Source organism: Pinus tabuliformis, chromosome 2_2 (assembly GCF_031772625.1).
Source record: "Pinus tabuliformis cultivar Carrire ecotype Pingquan chromosome 2_2, CPIR1, whole genome shotgun sequence".
In the NCBI taxonomy this organism is placed as follows: Eukaryota; Viridiplantae; Streptophyta; class Pinopsida; order Pinales; family Pinaceae; genus Pinus; species Pinus tabuliformis.
The window spans coordinates 366,747,835-366,763,442 of record NC_142300.1 but is presented as its reverse complement, the minus strand read 5'-3'; the positions used below and the strand labels follow the sequence as shown (position 1 = coordinate 366,763,442).

General features: G+C 39.8%; 1 protein-coding gene across 1 annotated transcript in view; it reads right to left on the bottom strand.

Moving 5' to 3' along the window:
* Nucleotides 1–15,608, bottom strand: part of LOC149192756 (ubiquitin-conjugating enzyme E2 35) — a 144,555-nt gene that overhangs the window by 55,469 nt on the left and 73,478 nt on the right. Inside the window, exon 4 of the mRNA XM_089404700.1 lies at nucleotides 4,849–4,907. Coding sequence (XP_089260826.1) covers nucleotides 4,849–4,907 — 59 coding nt within the window. The remainder of the gene's footprint in view (nucleotides 1–4,848; nucleotides 4,908–15,608) is intronic.

The following is a 15,608-nucleotide window of genomic DNA, read 5'->3' as shown; positions in this document are numbered from 1 at the left end:
ACCTCGCGAAGATTGGAAGGAAGGCCCTGGTCTACCATTAATGAGAGGGGCGATCCAAGGGCCAGTAATGCATGCTTTGACAAGGTCAATGAAGGGCGTGGCAAATCCCAATTTGTCCAAAACAGCAAATAAAAAGGAGTGCCTAACTCGATCAAAGGCATTGGATAAGTCAAGTTTTAGGATGAAGCCTTTTTCATTTCTAGTTTGGCTGGAATGAATGGCCTCTTGGACTAGAAGGATGGAGTCCAATATTTGTCTGTTGGCCAAGAAACCTCCTTGGTTTTCAGAAATGAGAGAGGGAAGGAGAGGTTTGAGGCGCGAAGCAAGGATTTTGGTCAAGATTTTATAAGAAGAGTTGCACAAAGAAATGGACCAGAAACGAGAGAAGGATGAGGGTCTATTCTCTTTGGGAATAAGGGCAAGATGAGTGGCATTAGTGTATCCTCCGATTTTGCACTTGCGTTGAGCCCATCTTATCATTTTGACAAGGTCTTTTTTGATAGTTCCCCAATAAGTTTTGTAAAAACAAATGGGGATACCACCTGGCCCAGGGGCTTTGTCTGGTTGGAGCGTCCAGATGGCATTTTGAATTTCATCCTCTTCAATTTCATTGATTAAGCTTGAATTGATTTCCTCACTGATTCCCGTGGGCAAGTGCTGAAGAAGATATGAGTATTCTTCTGCTGCTTTTGTCTCAGTTAGGAGGACATTGTAATAGTCTGAGGCAGTCTTCTTAATAGCGTCTTGAGCAGTTTGGAGATGGCCTTCCTCGTCAGTGATGGAGGTGACATTATTCCTAATTTTCCTGACTGTGGCCTGCTTGTGGAAGAAGGCAGAATTTTTATCCCCTCCTTGCAACCAAAGTTGTCTCGATTTTATTCTCCATTTTTGTTCTTCATCTCTATTGGCACGATAAAGCTGGAAATAGAGATCACCTTCTAATGCTCTGTATTCTTGGGAGAGTCCTTGTTCCTCTATCTTGTTGTGGACCCTTTCTAATTCGGATTTTATTTCATTTTTGGCCTTCTCCGGTTCTTTGTAATAATTATCTGCCCAATCCTTTAAGGCACATTTGGTCCTCTTCAACTTGCTTTCCCAAATGAATCCCGGCGATCCTTCTATGTGCTGACTCCATGTGAGTTTGACAATCTGATCTGCGGTGGGAATGTTGCTCCAAAGTGAGCTGAATTTAAACGGAATGGGCCCCAAGGGGTAGTGGGCCTCAAGGACTAGGACTGTAGGATAATGATCAGATGCCGAATAGGGAATGACAGCAGCGTAAGCAGTGGGGTAAGCGGAAAGAAGAGAGACATTTATCATAATCCTGTCTAGCCGCTCCATAATGTTATCTTTGCCCAATCTGCAGTTGTTCCAAGTGAATCTGTGGTTTTTTGGAACAACGTCAACTAAATCGTGTTCCTGCATGATAATTTCCAGCTTTGTTCTGTGGGGATCATGGGTAAAAATACCTCCTCTCTTCTCATTGGAGTGAAGTATGAGATTGAGATCTCCACCAAGAATAATATTACTATTATCTTCATCATCTATGTCTGTTTTGAGAGAAGCCCAACATTGCTCTTTATCTCTGAAGTGATTTGGTGCATAGATATTGTAGATGACTATCTGTTTGTTATCTGATTGATTCTCTAGAGTGACTTTAATCCAATACTGACTGATTGTATTGGATATGCATGTCCAAGTACTTTGGTTCCAGATGGTGGTGATTCCGCCAGAGGCGCCCCTTGATTCACAAATGTAACCTTCATACTGCTTGAGCTGATCAATGATTCCTTTCATTTCTTGATGTCCTTGTTTTGTTTCTTGAAGCATTAAGATTCCTGGTTTCTCATGAGCTATCAGGTCTTTCAGGGCAGCAATTTTAGAGGGGTGCCCTAGTCCCCTGCTATTCCAGGATAGGACCTTCATCATTGAGTATGGGGTATACGGAGAGTTGCTCGCCCTCCCTGCTCCTTGTGTGCTACTTCTTTGCTATTTTGCCCCAGAATGTAGGTTTCTATGGGGTTTTGTGTACCCATGGCTATGTCTTTTTGGGCATTTTCATCCCTCTGCTGCGTTTCCAGATTTACACCGTGCTCTTTGGAGGAGCTCCCAACACATCAAACATGGGGCAAGAAAAAGGAAAAAGGGGATTCTGATGTTTAAAAAACTCTAAAAATCTGGTGAAGCAGCTATCAATAACTAAACCACTTCTTTGTGAGCTATCAAAAAAATATTAACTGGAAGTGTTCATCAAAGATTATCTGAAGCATGCAGCCAACAATGAACATTCTCTCTCATGCAGTCTTTAAAGGTACTGGACACATCCACCTAGGGCCGAAGAACATGTAGACAAGAGACACCCTGTTCCCATGTGTCAGATGCACTGTGACACGCGTAGGTTACACTGTGATGGCATGTGTCAAAGCATGTCCAACATGTGGCCATTTCATGTCCCAACACATCAAACATGGTGGAAAAAAAAGGAAAATGTGGATTCTGATGTTTAAAAAACTCTAAAAATCTGGTGAAGCAGCTATCAATAACTAAACCACTTCTTTGTGAGCTATCAAAAAAATATATAACTGGAAGTGTTCATCAAAGATTATCTGAAGCATGCAGCCAACAATGAACATACTCTCTCATGCAGTCTTTAGAGGTACTGGACACATCCACCTAGGGCCGAAGAACATGTAGACAAGAGACACCCGGTTCCCAGGTGTCAGATGCACTGTGACACATGTAGGTTACACTGTGATGGCATGTGTCAAAGCATGTCCAACATGTGGCCATTTCATGTCCCAACACATCAAACATGGTGCAAAAAAAAAGGAAAAGTGGATTCTGATGTTTAAAAAACTCTAAAAATGTTTTCGGTCCCTTTATTATTTCATTGCCATTTTCCCTCCGAGAGACTGCAGGTAAGGAGAACAGTCTTTTGGTTAGATTAGTATGATATTGGTGCATCTAAAGTGCGCAAATTTTTCCTAGAGTGCACCATTCTACAATGGCAGCATTCTTCATTCATACCAAAGAAATCATGGCTCAATCATCAAGGGATTCTGCTGACAGTCAAAGGAAAGGGAATAATGTTCATGTTGGTTGCTCCCCTCAAACTTCATTGGCCACTGTTAGTGCTGTATCTGCTGGATGTGTCGACGTCATTTCTGCACATAAAACTGCAACAGAAAGAAAGCACACACAAGAAGAAAAATACCGTGTGGAAAAATGTAACTAGAAGACCAACTTGGATCTTAATGAACCAGTACTAGTTCTGGTCAATTTTGATGATTGTGATACTCTTAAGTCATCCTCAGCAGTAGATGCATAATGGATTGGATATAGAGAAATATGAGAGAGGACAAGGTAGTAGCAGTGGTGATGATCTTGATGATTATGGCATGGAGGACCTAGGCAACTGACAGCCTATGAGATTCTTCCAACTACAGTTTTACCCCTTTTTGTATTTAGTATTGTGGTCATCTACAAATTGCAATTATATATATACTCCATGTAATAGATTTTGATTTTGATCACATCAAATAACTCAATGAGACAACTGCAGTTTTTTATTCTACTTCTAATTCTAAGCTTCCATATGTATTCCAATTCCATGTCTGTTTGAAACTTTGATGTCGTAAAAGTTGTATCAATGTTTTCTACTGATCTAAAAATTTGCATCTTTATGTCTATTTCCATAATTGAAATTTCTTAATGTTATATATAGAGAGAGGAATGTTCCACTGTGTCACATTTCAGGGAGCTACAATTCATGTGTCTGCCGCTCATGTCTACATCTCCCCATGTTATATGATTTAGAAAAAAATTCATACAACTCCATAGTTACCTTACTTGGCTCAGTGAAAAACTTGGTGAGGCAGTAGAGTCTAGAGTTTAATTCAGATTAGCAAAAACTAGAGGAAAATTCAGCAAAACCTTGGCAGGTATAAAAAAAGGGCAAAATAGCGCAATCTGGGGCTTATACGGGACACCTTGGCAACTTTGACCTGGTACAAACTGAGTCAAACTCTGTCAATCCAAGTTATACTTGTAATTAATAGCGAATATAATTGGTTGACCCGAGTTTGACTCACCCGAACCTGGAAAAAATTATGTTGATGCTGATCCAACATAGAACAGTTATTTGGCAAGTATAACTCATGATTCCAGCTGCGTGGATAACTCCCAACAATTTACATGCAAGACCACTCCCTATTTGATGAATCAAAATCTAAGATCATGCATCCCGAAATGCAGAGTGATACCTTCAAGGATAGGATAAATTCTCATCAATCAATTTAACCGTATGTCAATATATTTTAAACCAATGCAATAGGCTTATTGTTGACATAAAATTCCAAAATACTTAATAAAGTATTAAAATGTCTACACAAATTTATTTCTTTAAGCCTGTGGCATCAAGAAACCAAAAAAAGGCATGGCAAATGCATGGCTCTAATATTAGGTTTCTCTGATGATGCTGATAAGCTACACCCAAAACATCAGAATCTAATACACAACCTCACCCAAAACCCTTGTAACAATATGATCAACTGCAGAAACCTATACTCTCAAAACATTTAAAATTAAACAATAGCATTACTCATAGGAATTTTACAATTAAAGCATAGAATCTCTTGCCGACAGAATGGTATAGAATTAAAGCAGTTTACTCTTCCTCGGATGACTTCATAAAGGGATAGAAATGCAAATGCCATAAACATGAACCATATACAATGTGCAAGGTTAAAAGACCATAAAAAATATTAGAACAAATCTCTTATACTGTGGAAATCTAACATTACAAGTTACAACACAATAAAATAATACATTAAGAAAAAGGTAACGCACCTTTGGAGCAGCCATTGGATATTCTTCAGGTAAGAATAACTCCAACTTGAAAACACCACCTACACATACAATAAAATCCAAGACATCAAATCTTCTCTAAATGGAGCAAAAGGATATTTCCCTACCATGATACAATTAAAAATTATTAAGAGTGGCTAGAAGATAAAGTATTTTATATCCACAGAGCATAAAACATAAGCATAAGCATAATTACGTTTAATGTATGCACTGAAAAATGGGTACATGCAGACTGATTACTCAGTTTGTTTCATAATATTAAACTCATATGTAGATGTAAAGTTCAAAAAAATGCAAGTTTTTGGGTGCTTGATTGTGTACTGATGAGAAGAATCTCACCAGCTCAACAAAGTTTCAAGTCATATAGAAGACAAGGAGATACAATCATGGGTGCAGGCAAGCCTTTGATTCAAACTCAAAGGTCCCGTTCAGGGCAAGCCGCCGATTCCAACCCAATTCTATCAACATGCTTGCCCCATTATGTCAGAGCATTGTCTTCAACTCACCATTCATTTAAAACTTGCCAAGTTATCATAATCACTAAATCCATTGATACAAGAAAAATCCATGTCCAGCTACCATCCTAACATATCCTCTATGAAGAGAATTAGAAATGAGTTTCTTTTTGTCACCCAATTCTGTGGGACAAGAACAACAATCTCCATCACAAAAGGTCAATTAGAAGAAGGCATGTTGATCAGGGCATACTCACAAGCTATGGTACAATTCTTTCCACAAGCGAGAACTAGCAACCCAAAAACCCTCCAATATAAAAGAAAACTCAATCTAGAGTCAAAAGAAAAACTTGTTTTTTAGTCATGTCTTTATGGACCTTTAAAAGAAAGAAAAAAATTGAATTTTTTAAATTGAACTTTTGGCTCCAAAACGAGTAAAGTCGGCCTCCTTCCAAGTCAAGTTGACCCAACAAATCACTATATAAAGACAGTTCGACCTCCTTCACAAGGTAGTAATTCGATCTCTCTAAAGCAAAAATATTCTAGGCATCCAAGCAAAGGACAAGAAGGACAAGGAGGATGAAAAAGAAGGATGAATTCATCTCTTTCTCTCTCTATCTAGCTCGCACATGTGGAAGTTCTCTCTCTCCAGTTAGCATCCTTTTCACGGAAGTTGTAGTTGCATGGCCAAAAAATTTTGGGCATATTGCACGGCCGAAATTCTGAATCCTGGACAGTTTTTGGGAGGTCAAAACGGCCTAGGGAAGATCAAGAGGGTCGAGTTGCTGTATCAAATTGGAGGCTTGACTTGGAGGGTGTTGACCAAGTTTGAACATAGATTTGTTGAAGGTCAGTTTGACCTAGTTGTTGACTAGAAGTCTGTGAAAATTATGGTGTAGATTTGCAACTGCTCATGAAATTTTAATCAAAATCACATGACACAAAATTACTCTACTGCTCTATAGAATTCAATTCACAATTTAGAACATCAATCACAAACATGCAATGAGAAATAACACACATGTGCACAGTTCTTTTTCCAGGGGAAAGCAATCTGCCAAAAACCCCTTTGCCTGCTTGCATTAATCTGATGAATAGTAATGTATTACAATTGCCAGCTCAATTTGAGCTCAACATGCAAGTGAATAACGTATCTCTCTGCTCACTGAGAAGCTCTGACCCAAACTTAGTCAATTTTTGCCTTTGCTTGAGCCCCTATTTCCTTGCGCAATTCCTGAGGAAATTAGGCCCCTATTATTTAGGAATTTCCTCCAAAATGATTGCACAATTCCCAAGGTTGATCATTTGACTGCATGCAACACCTGTACACTCAAGACTAGTCTACAACTAATGTTACACTACCTTGGAATCTCCACCACAGCTGGGGAACTCGAATTCTCTGCATGCAATAGCTATTTTGGTCTGATTGATCAGTTAACTAGATGATCACAGAGTCAAAGTGAAGTCCCATTGCACCACTGACCTTCCACTAGTTCCTCCAACAATTAGAACTAGTTTAACTGAAAACAACTTGAAATAATTGACCTTGATTGCTACAAATTAGCAACCACCAATGCATAACTGAACTCCAAACCCTCTAACTCGAATTTACTAAGTAAACTGAGTGACACAAGCCATGTCTCACAAGTTAACTGCATCCAAATTGTCTGTTGACGTGGAAATTCGAATTTTCTCAATTTGACCAAGGCAAAATCAAATTGAGAGTTTCTTGCTGCATTTTTCAACACTCCCTCTCAGCAAGAAGGGGATTATCAACCACCGCTATCCTCCACCTGTGGAACTCGAATTTCCCTCTTGACAAAGCCTTCGTCAAAATGTCAACATCTTGTTCCTCTGTCAGAATGTATTGTAGCAACATTATCTGCCTCTACACACAGTCTCGTAAATGATGATACCGGATATCTATATGCTTGGATCGATCGTAAAATACAAGATTCTCAGAGATCTTAATGCAACTTTTATTATCACAATAGATCACAGTTGGATCCATCATTTGACCAAACAGTCCCACAAGTATCTTTCTCATCTAGATCGCCTCACATGTTGCTTGACTTGCAGCCATGTATTTTGCTTCTGTCGAGCTGAGCGCCACAGATCTTTGCTTCCTACTATACTAAGAAACCGTTGCGGACCCAACACTAAAAATTCCACTTGATGTACTAATTCGGTCGGATGGACTCCTTACCCAATCTACATCTATGAAGCCACACAGCTTCACTCCCTTTGTCCGTTTGTACCATAGTCCAAACTGGGTGGTGCCTCTGAGGTACAGTAAAACATGCTTCGTTGCCTTCCAAAACAATTTGGTCGACCTAACCATAACTTGGCTCAACTAGTTGACTACGTAGCACATATCTAGTCATGTGTTTACAAAATACATAAGTGAACCCACTAGCTGCCGATAAATGGTAGCATCAACTTCCTCACCTAAAGTGGCATCCTCCTTCCTCCAGTTGGTCGCTAGAGGTGTCTCCATGGGTTTACAACTCTCCATGTGGAATCTCTGTAGTATCTCATTTGCATACTTTCCTTGAGACACAAATAGTTCCCCATCGCCTTGCCATACTTCCAACCCAAGGAAGTAGTGCATGAGACCCACGTCCTCATTTCAAATTCCCTTGCAAGGTCCTCCTTTCAGGATTTGATCAATTGTTCATCACCAGTTAAAATCAAATCATCAACATATAAAACAATAATAAGCAATTTACCTTCTACCAAGATATGATAAAGGTTTGCATTCACTTCACTTTTGTGTGGCCCAAACCAGTGAGATAGTTGTCAATCCTGTTGTACCAAGCATGGGGTGCTTGTTTGAGACCGTACAATGCTCGCTTGAGTCTGCACACATGAGACTCTCGATCAAATGTCTCAAAACCTTTTGGTTGCTCGATGTACACCTCCTTGTCAATACCTTCATTGAGAAATGTTTTTACATCCATCTGGTGGATCTTTCACCCCATCTACACAACCAATCCAAGAATTGATCTAATGGATGCGAGTACCTTGCTATGAGAGCAAAGGTCTGCTCATAGTCAATTCCCTCAACTTGAGAGCACCCCTTGGCCACAAATTTGGCCTTATACTTCTCTATGCTTCCATCTCAAACCCACAACTGATTTATCTATCGGTCTTGGGACCACTTCCCAAACATTGTTCTTTACAATGGATTTGTATTCCTCCACCATTGCATCAACCCATACAGGTTGCTCTACTGCTTCCTCAAAAGAGGATGGCTCAGTCTCTACTAGCTCAATGATTAGAGCCACGTAGTCAGTGTAGCAATCAGGTGACTTCCTTTGCCTGTGGAAATTTGAAGGAGCTCCCACATTCTCCCTCGTATCCTGCACTATTCTATCAGCTTCCCTGGTTCTTTTATTGCCTTCTCTGAATGTTTCTGCTTGAGTGGATGTCTCCACTCTCTTCTCCTCTACTTGTGGTTGCTCCACAACTTCCTGAGGCAACTCCTTTCGAGCTAAAAGCTCCTCTTCTAGTGGAATCTGAAGCTCCCTCTCAAGAGAGCACTGCATCGCTTTCTCCTCATCAAAATTTACATCCCTGCGCACAACTGTGATTTTGAGGGAAGGTAAGCACACACAATAGTTGTGAGGAGTTTCTGTGTAACCTACAAATACCCCCAACTCTGTAGAGATCCTACTACACAGAACTGCAAATTCAAGCCTTCCAAGAAACAGCTTTGACATTCGTGTTCTAATGTGAATCATGCTCTAATACCATGTAGAAAATATGGTGCAAATTTGCAATTGCTCATGAAAGTTTAATCAAAATCACAAGACAAAAACCTACTCTACTTCTCTACAGAATTCAATTCACAATTTATAACATCAATCACAATCATGCAATGAGAAATAACACACGTGCACATAATATTTTTTCTAGGGGAAAGCAATCTGTTAAAAACCCCTTTGCCTGCTTGCATTAATCTGATGAATAGAGATGTATTACAATTGTTAGCTCAATCTAAGCTCAACCTGCAAGTGAATAACCTATCTCTCTACTCACTAAGAAGCTCTGACCCAGACTTAGTCAATTTTTGCCTCTGCTTGAGCCCCTATTTCTTTGCACAATTCCTAAGGAAATTAGGCCCCTATTATTTAGGAATTTCCTCCAAAATGATTGTGCAATTCCAAAGGATGACCATCTGACTGCATGCAACACCTATACACCCAAGACTAGTCTATAATTGATGTTCCATTGCCTTGGAATCTCCACCACAGTTGCGGAACTCAAATTCTCTGCATGCACTAGATATTTTGGGTTGATTGATCAGTTACTGGATGATCATTGAGTTAGACTGAAGTCCCACTACACAATTGACCTTCCACTAGTTCCTCCAACAGTTAGAACAAGTTTAACTGACCTTATTGCTACAAATTAGCAATCACACATGCTTAACTTTACTCCAAGCCCTCTAACTCGAATTCACTGAGTAAACTGAGTGACACAAGCCATGTCACACAAGTTAACTACATCCAAGTTGTTTGTTGATGTGGAAATTCGAATTTTCTCAATTTGACCAAGGCAAAATCAAATTGAGACTTTCTCGCTGCATTTTTCAACAAAGTCTAGGTGTGTCTCTTGTTGAAAAGAAGAATTTCTCTACTTAAAAGGTTGTTAGATTTCCCCCAAGTGGGTTTTCCTAGGGTAAATCTTGTGTTCTCTTTGTCCATTGTGATCTCTATTGTCCTACTGTAATCATATGGTTGAATTTCTGAAATATAATTTCTTAATGATATACTAGAAAAATTAAAAGAACATCATTAGAAGTAATTATTCGTTTTCAGAAATATTGTGCTTATATCTATTGCACTTGAAAAATCAACATCCTCCTCAAGTGAGCCATCAACTCTGTGAAGACCAAGAACCCATTCAACTACCACTTTCTTCTTTAGAAAGTCAGCAAAGAATTTGAAACCCCCTACCCCTCATGAATCCACTACTACAAGCAAAGCATGCACTCATGCTCCTCTAGATATGTACTCCTCTCTATGCACCACCAAATTCAACTAATGTTAGCAAAATTGAACATTTCATTGTCAACCACATATTGAAATCACACAAAAGAGGACCAAAAAACCAATCAACCAAAAAATACATAGAATATGTCTACACACACACACAACACACATATATGAATCCAAAAAATTATAAACAAATTTGCAAAGTTTCTCATGTAAATAGCAAGGGTGCAAGTGCATATAACCAAAATATGTGTCAAGTGTAATCCATATCTGAACCAAAATACATCACAAAAAGGCCTTTAAATGAGCTCTGGAGTCCAAAAATAAGCACATTACTAATTAATAACTATAGTCTAGAATCTAGGCTCTAAAATCTAATCACATGAGAGAATCATCTCAATTCTCATTATATATATCCTCAACATGACTAAACTCATAAACAAAATTCCAACTTGATTCCCATGGCCTTGACGGTATGCCATCCAACAACAACGTTTAGATCCTCTAACTATGAAGTAGGTCTAATTCCATCCAAGATGGGTCTTCATTGTCAAATACTATTAGCTGTGTCTCCACAATCCACTTTGGCAAGGGATTAATTTAATTGATTTTCTTTTTTATTTGAGTTTTAAGTGGTCCCTATCGTTGATTGTATAGTTACGTATGGAATTGACTTGTTTTGGCATTTATGGCCAAGTCTAATATGGAACCGATCAATTCAGTACAAAACTGGCCATTTCCAATTTGAATCCTTTAACATGACCAATACCACCCCAGAACCAATTGAACGAACCAGTCTTGCCAAAACTGGCCCGGTTCTAATTACATCAACTCCAACAAAGTTGCATCATCCTTAAGAATAGTCTTATATAAATCCTCCTACATGAAGGTAAAAAACTCTTCCAACTTTTGTTTGGCTCTCGAAGCCCTCATCTACACTTGCATACTATCATGTGCCCCAACCTCCCATGAACTTGGCAGATCTCTAAATAATGGCCTCCCACCACAACAACCAACATATCCAAGCACAGGGTTCCAAACCTTGTGAACAAAGTGCAAAAACGTTGGGGGACTCTGAAAGAGAAACACGCAAGTAAAAGTGAGGCCTTTGAGTCCACCACATTTCGAACAAAAAGGGAAGTTTGGATTGGCAAATGTTCTAACCCAAAAGCCTCAACCAACACATCAAAGGGCATCCAAGAATCATACACCCAACAGTATCCATCCCCTCCCTAAAATTGGGTAAGGTAAACCAACCTCCATGGTCAAGCCCTTTCTTCCCCCCATTTAAAATCAAAGTGTTGAGGAACAACCTTACATCTTGCCCAAGCATGTCGTTTCGAACCACTAATAATTAGTCCCATGCCAACAACCCAATCAACCTCCAATTCTACCATACTAAAATACCCACCAATTGTCCACCCCACATCTGGCAAACGATTCTTGAAAATTTTATGATATAATTGTGTCACTTTTTTGCCAAATTATTTCTCTAATTTATATGCAGTAATGTATATCCATATTATAATAAATTATAATGTGTTTTGGAGCACCTACACCATATATTTCAATTTTCAAGAAATTGCCACATGCAACACCTAGCTCTCACCTTGCCTCAAGCCCAATCTCCAAAGTGATTGACGATTGAGATTAGATATCAACAGCGCTTGAGATCAATTGTTGAGATTCATCTAATTCACTAATGCAAAAACCTTTGCATTTCATTAAATTAACTCACTTTATCTTATAAAAATAAATTACTTTAATCACTAAAGCAATTGCTAAGGTTAACTGTCTGTTAGGCGACTTCCACACACCTAGACACTTGGCCCTGTGTTAAAGTACCTACCTGAGCTAACAAACATCAACACTCCCTCTTAGCAAGACATAGAGTTCTTAAAGAGCCACCTAGAACTGGTTGTTCCTCTGAACCTGGCACAATATCTTTCTTCGAAGGCCTGCTCTCCCTGAATGTGCTCCTAGGCGCCTCCACATGCTCTTGAGCATCCCTCAATGTCCAAGCAGGTTTGCCCATCAACCTATATAAGTTTCTCTCTCTAACCCCAATGGAAACTATTGTGTTTGTGTTATACTCCTCAAGACGAATGAGCATCTCCCCAGTCCTAAACATGGCTCCATATCCTTTGTCCTCCACGATTGATACTAAGACCAAATTATTCTTCAATCTCGGTATAAATAACACATCCTTGGCTTCCAATATCCCTCCTGACTTTAGCTAGAAATTAATGGTTCCAACCCCCTTCACTGCATACCTGCCATCATTATCAAGCTCCACAAACAAATCTTAGTAACTCTTTGTCAAACTGTTAAATAGTTTCCATGACTCTATATCATATGACGTAATGCACCACCATCTACGTACCAAGCACTCCTTGTGATGGTGCTAGTAGATAGATAGGAGACAAATGAGAAGTCCTTCTCAAACTTCATTATAAACTCATCAAGTTGAACCTCTATTGATGTTTTTGTCTATTGCAACCTTCACTCTTGTGGCAGATGAAGCACTTGAGCTTGCTCTAGTCATTCTTCTTCCCTCGCTGAGAGGCTTTTGTTGGATTTTCTTTAGGCCCTAGATCAAGTCTATGGCTAACCAAGAACATAGACACACTAGGAACCCCAAAACACAGTGCTTTGAACGACGAAAATATAATGCAGTGAAATCAATTAAGTACACAAATTTGTTTGATCCAACAGTCTCATTTTCTATTAGTCCTTCAATAAGAAAAAACATTATGGCTCTTGTACTAGGGATCATGGTCCTTCAAATTACTAGTACAGCTAGTATACATAGTATACAATCAGGGCTTGTGATGTAATCCATCAAATTTGCAATCTTCCCAACACAACAAGAAAAAAAATACATGACTTACTTGTTGTAGCCCTCCTTTGCTTCCAGCCCATTTTGTCCACTTGTCCTTGATGTACTTAGTTATCCTTTGCCTCCATTACACAGTGATTAGGATCCTTTCTAATCTTTGTCCAATCAACTACTCACAATGGATTTTGTCCTTCAAAGTCATTGCATATATCAACTCCAAATACTTCAACTACACATAGTAAATTTTTCCCTTCAAACTCACTGCATATTAGCCCTTAAACTCCGTTGTTCAATCCTCCTTGATGAATAGACTTCAAAAAACAGAGTCAACCTCCTCTTCCTTCTTGGAAAAGCAGTGCCATTATGCCTTGTTGGCCTCTACATAGGCCCTGTTGCAACACGGTCTACTCTTGCAAGCCACCTAATTCTTTCGGGCCCCCTTCCTTTGTCTGCAACCTCCTTATACAGGCCTCGCCCTACCCTACCAGAGACCTAAGCCCTTCGTCCCTGCTCCTTGACTCTTGTAACTTTTCGGCACTATGCTAGGACTTCGACCTATCTTGGCCAATGAACAAAACTTGGCCTTCTTAACAATTTTTTTCTAGGAAAAATCCTCATGGTAGTCCTCCCTTTAATCAACCAACAAACAACATTAACTCGACAACCTTCCTTTTATCCCCAGCACGTAGACAAGCAACTTGGCTTCTTTCTCTAATTCAGAAATCTCAAACCAGATGTAACTTGTCCCTCTTTAAAGGTTTGCTACTCTCCGTTCTTGGCTTGATTGTTCACACCAAGATTGATTGCCATGATTTAGCTTTGTCCTCATTCATCAAAACCCTCTAACTTTCCCTCGACCCTTCCACAACACTCCAGTTCACAATGGATGAGGCACTCAGCCTCCTTCAAAGGCTATAGCAACATGGCACGAATATTCCACATTGACCTTAGACTAGGCCCTAAACAAAAATTGGTATGATCTCCAGCCCTCCATGACTTCGGCCCTCTTGCTACTCATCTAATCTTTTACTCAGACTCGTAGAAATGAAGATAACCTAGCTACGGTCTTCTTTCAAGGGCATATCTTGGCCTCCACGAGCAAAACTGAACCCTCCACTAGGGCACCCCTTGCACAAGTGAAGTCACATCTCTCTTCATGGCCCTTCATAAACCCTAATACAAACCGATATACAATAAAGTACAACTAGGACTTGGGGTCTAATCCTTCAGACCCTCAACCTTCCGATTAGATACAGAGACAAATCTTGACCTACTTATTGATGGCAATCTTTTGCAGTTAGCCCTTTCAATCCTCGTGTCCACCGCTCTTGGTTGTCCTTTGCCTCCAATAATACATAGTGATCAACCCCCTTTAGATCACCCTCATATCTGCTCGTAGAAGGACTTACTTTAGCCTTTGATAAATTATTAGCAATAGATATCTTGTTGTTAGGTCTTCATTCACCTAACAGAGTTCACACTTAGATGCTTTAGCCAGCGTTCACAACTAAACTAGCCTTCCTATCCAACTCGGTGTACCTTTCTTCACTAGTGGATATCTTGTTGCCTTGATGGCTACTCCAGCAACCCTTAAACCGCTGATTTGTCCTCTTTTCTAGGCTCCTAAGCACATATCCATCCAAGTAGTAGTTTGTAACTTATTGTGTAGCCCTTGACCAGGCCAAGACTACTTTTGTCCTACCCTTGGCTAGTCTTAACCATATCCCTTAGGGTCTAGGTCCATCTCCTTAGGTTGTTCTAGCCTAGATCCAAACCACTCAGCTACCTACCTTTCCACAGGCAGACAACTACAACACTTCAGATCTCACTGTGGCTCTCCCTCGAGAGTTCTTGCAACCCCACATCCAGACTCCTAGTAGCTTCATAAGCCCTCAGCCTTCTTTTGTTTTTATTTGGACAGCCTTCTTAACAAGTTCTAAAAGCCCTAACAGACCTCGGCGTCCACTATTATGATTATGCATCACTTTAGGAGGTCTCCAACCTCATGGCCACTCCCAAAGCCTTCATTCAATCTCTTTTGATGCCCCTACAGCCTCTGCCTTGCTAAAAGTCTCTATTTAGCTCAAATCAGGCCTTCCTGGCCCTCAACAAGGCATCAACCTTCTTTTGTTCCTCAGATCTAATGCACAAATAGGCAAATCGATTATACCAACCCTTAACTAAGGCTCGGTCCCCTTTAGATCCTAACCTAAACAGACTTCAATCAGCCTTGGCCTCTAGACTACGCTTCAGCGTTCCGTTATAGAACTATGTTATGCTTCTTTTGCCAAGACATATCCTTGCTACGAGTATCCTCTCTAAGACTGCATTGTTCTTAGAAAAAACTCAACCTCCTCTAGAACTCTCATTCTCAACACTTGAATTCCTTCTCAAGTACATCTAGTGTTGGCATTATGATACAAGTGTTGTCCTTGATGGCAACTCACT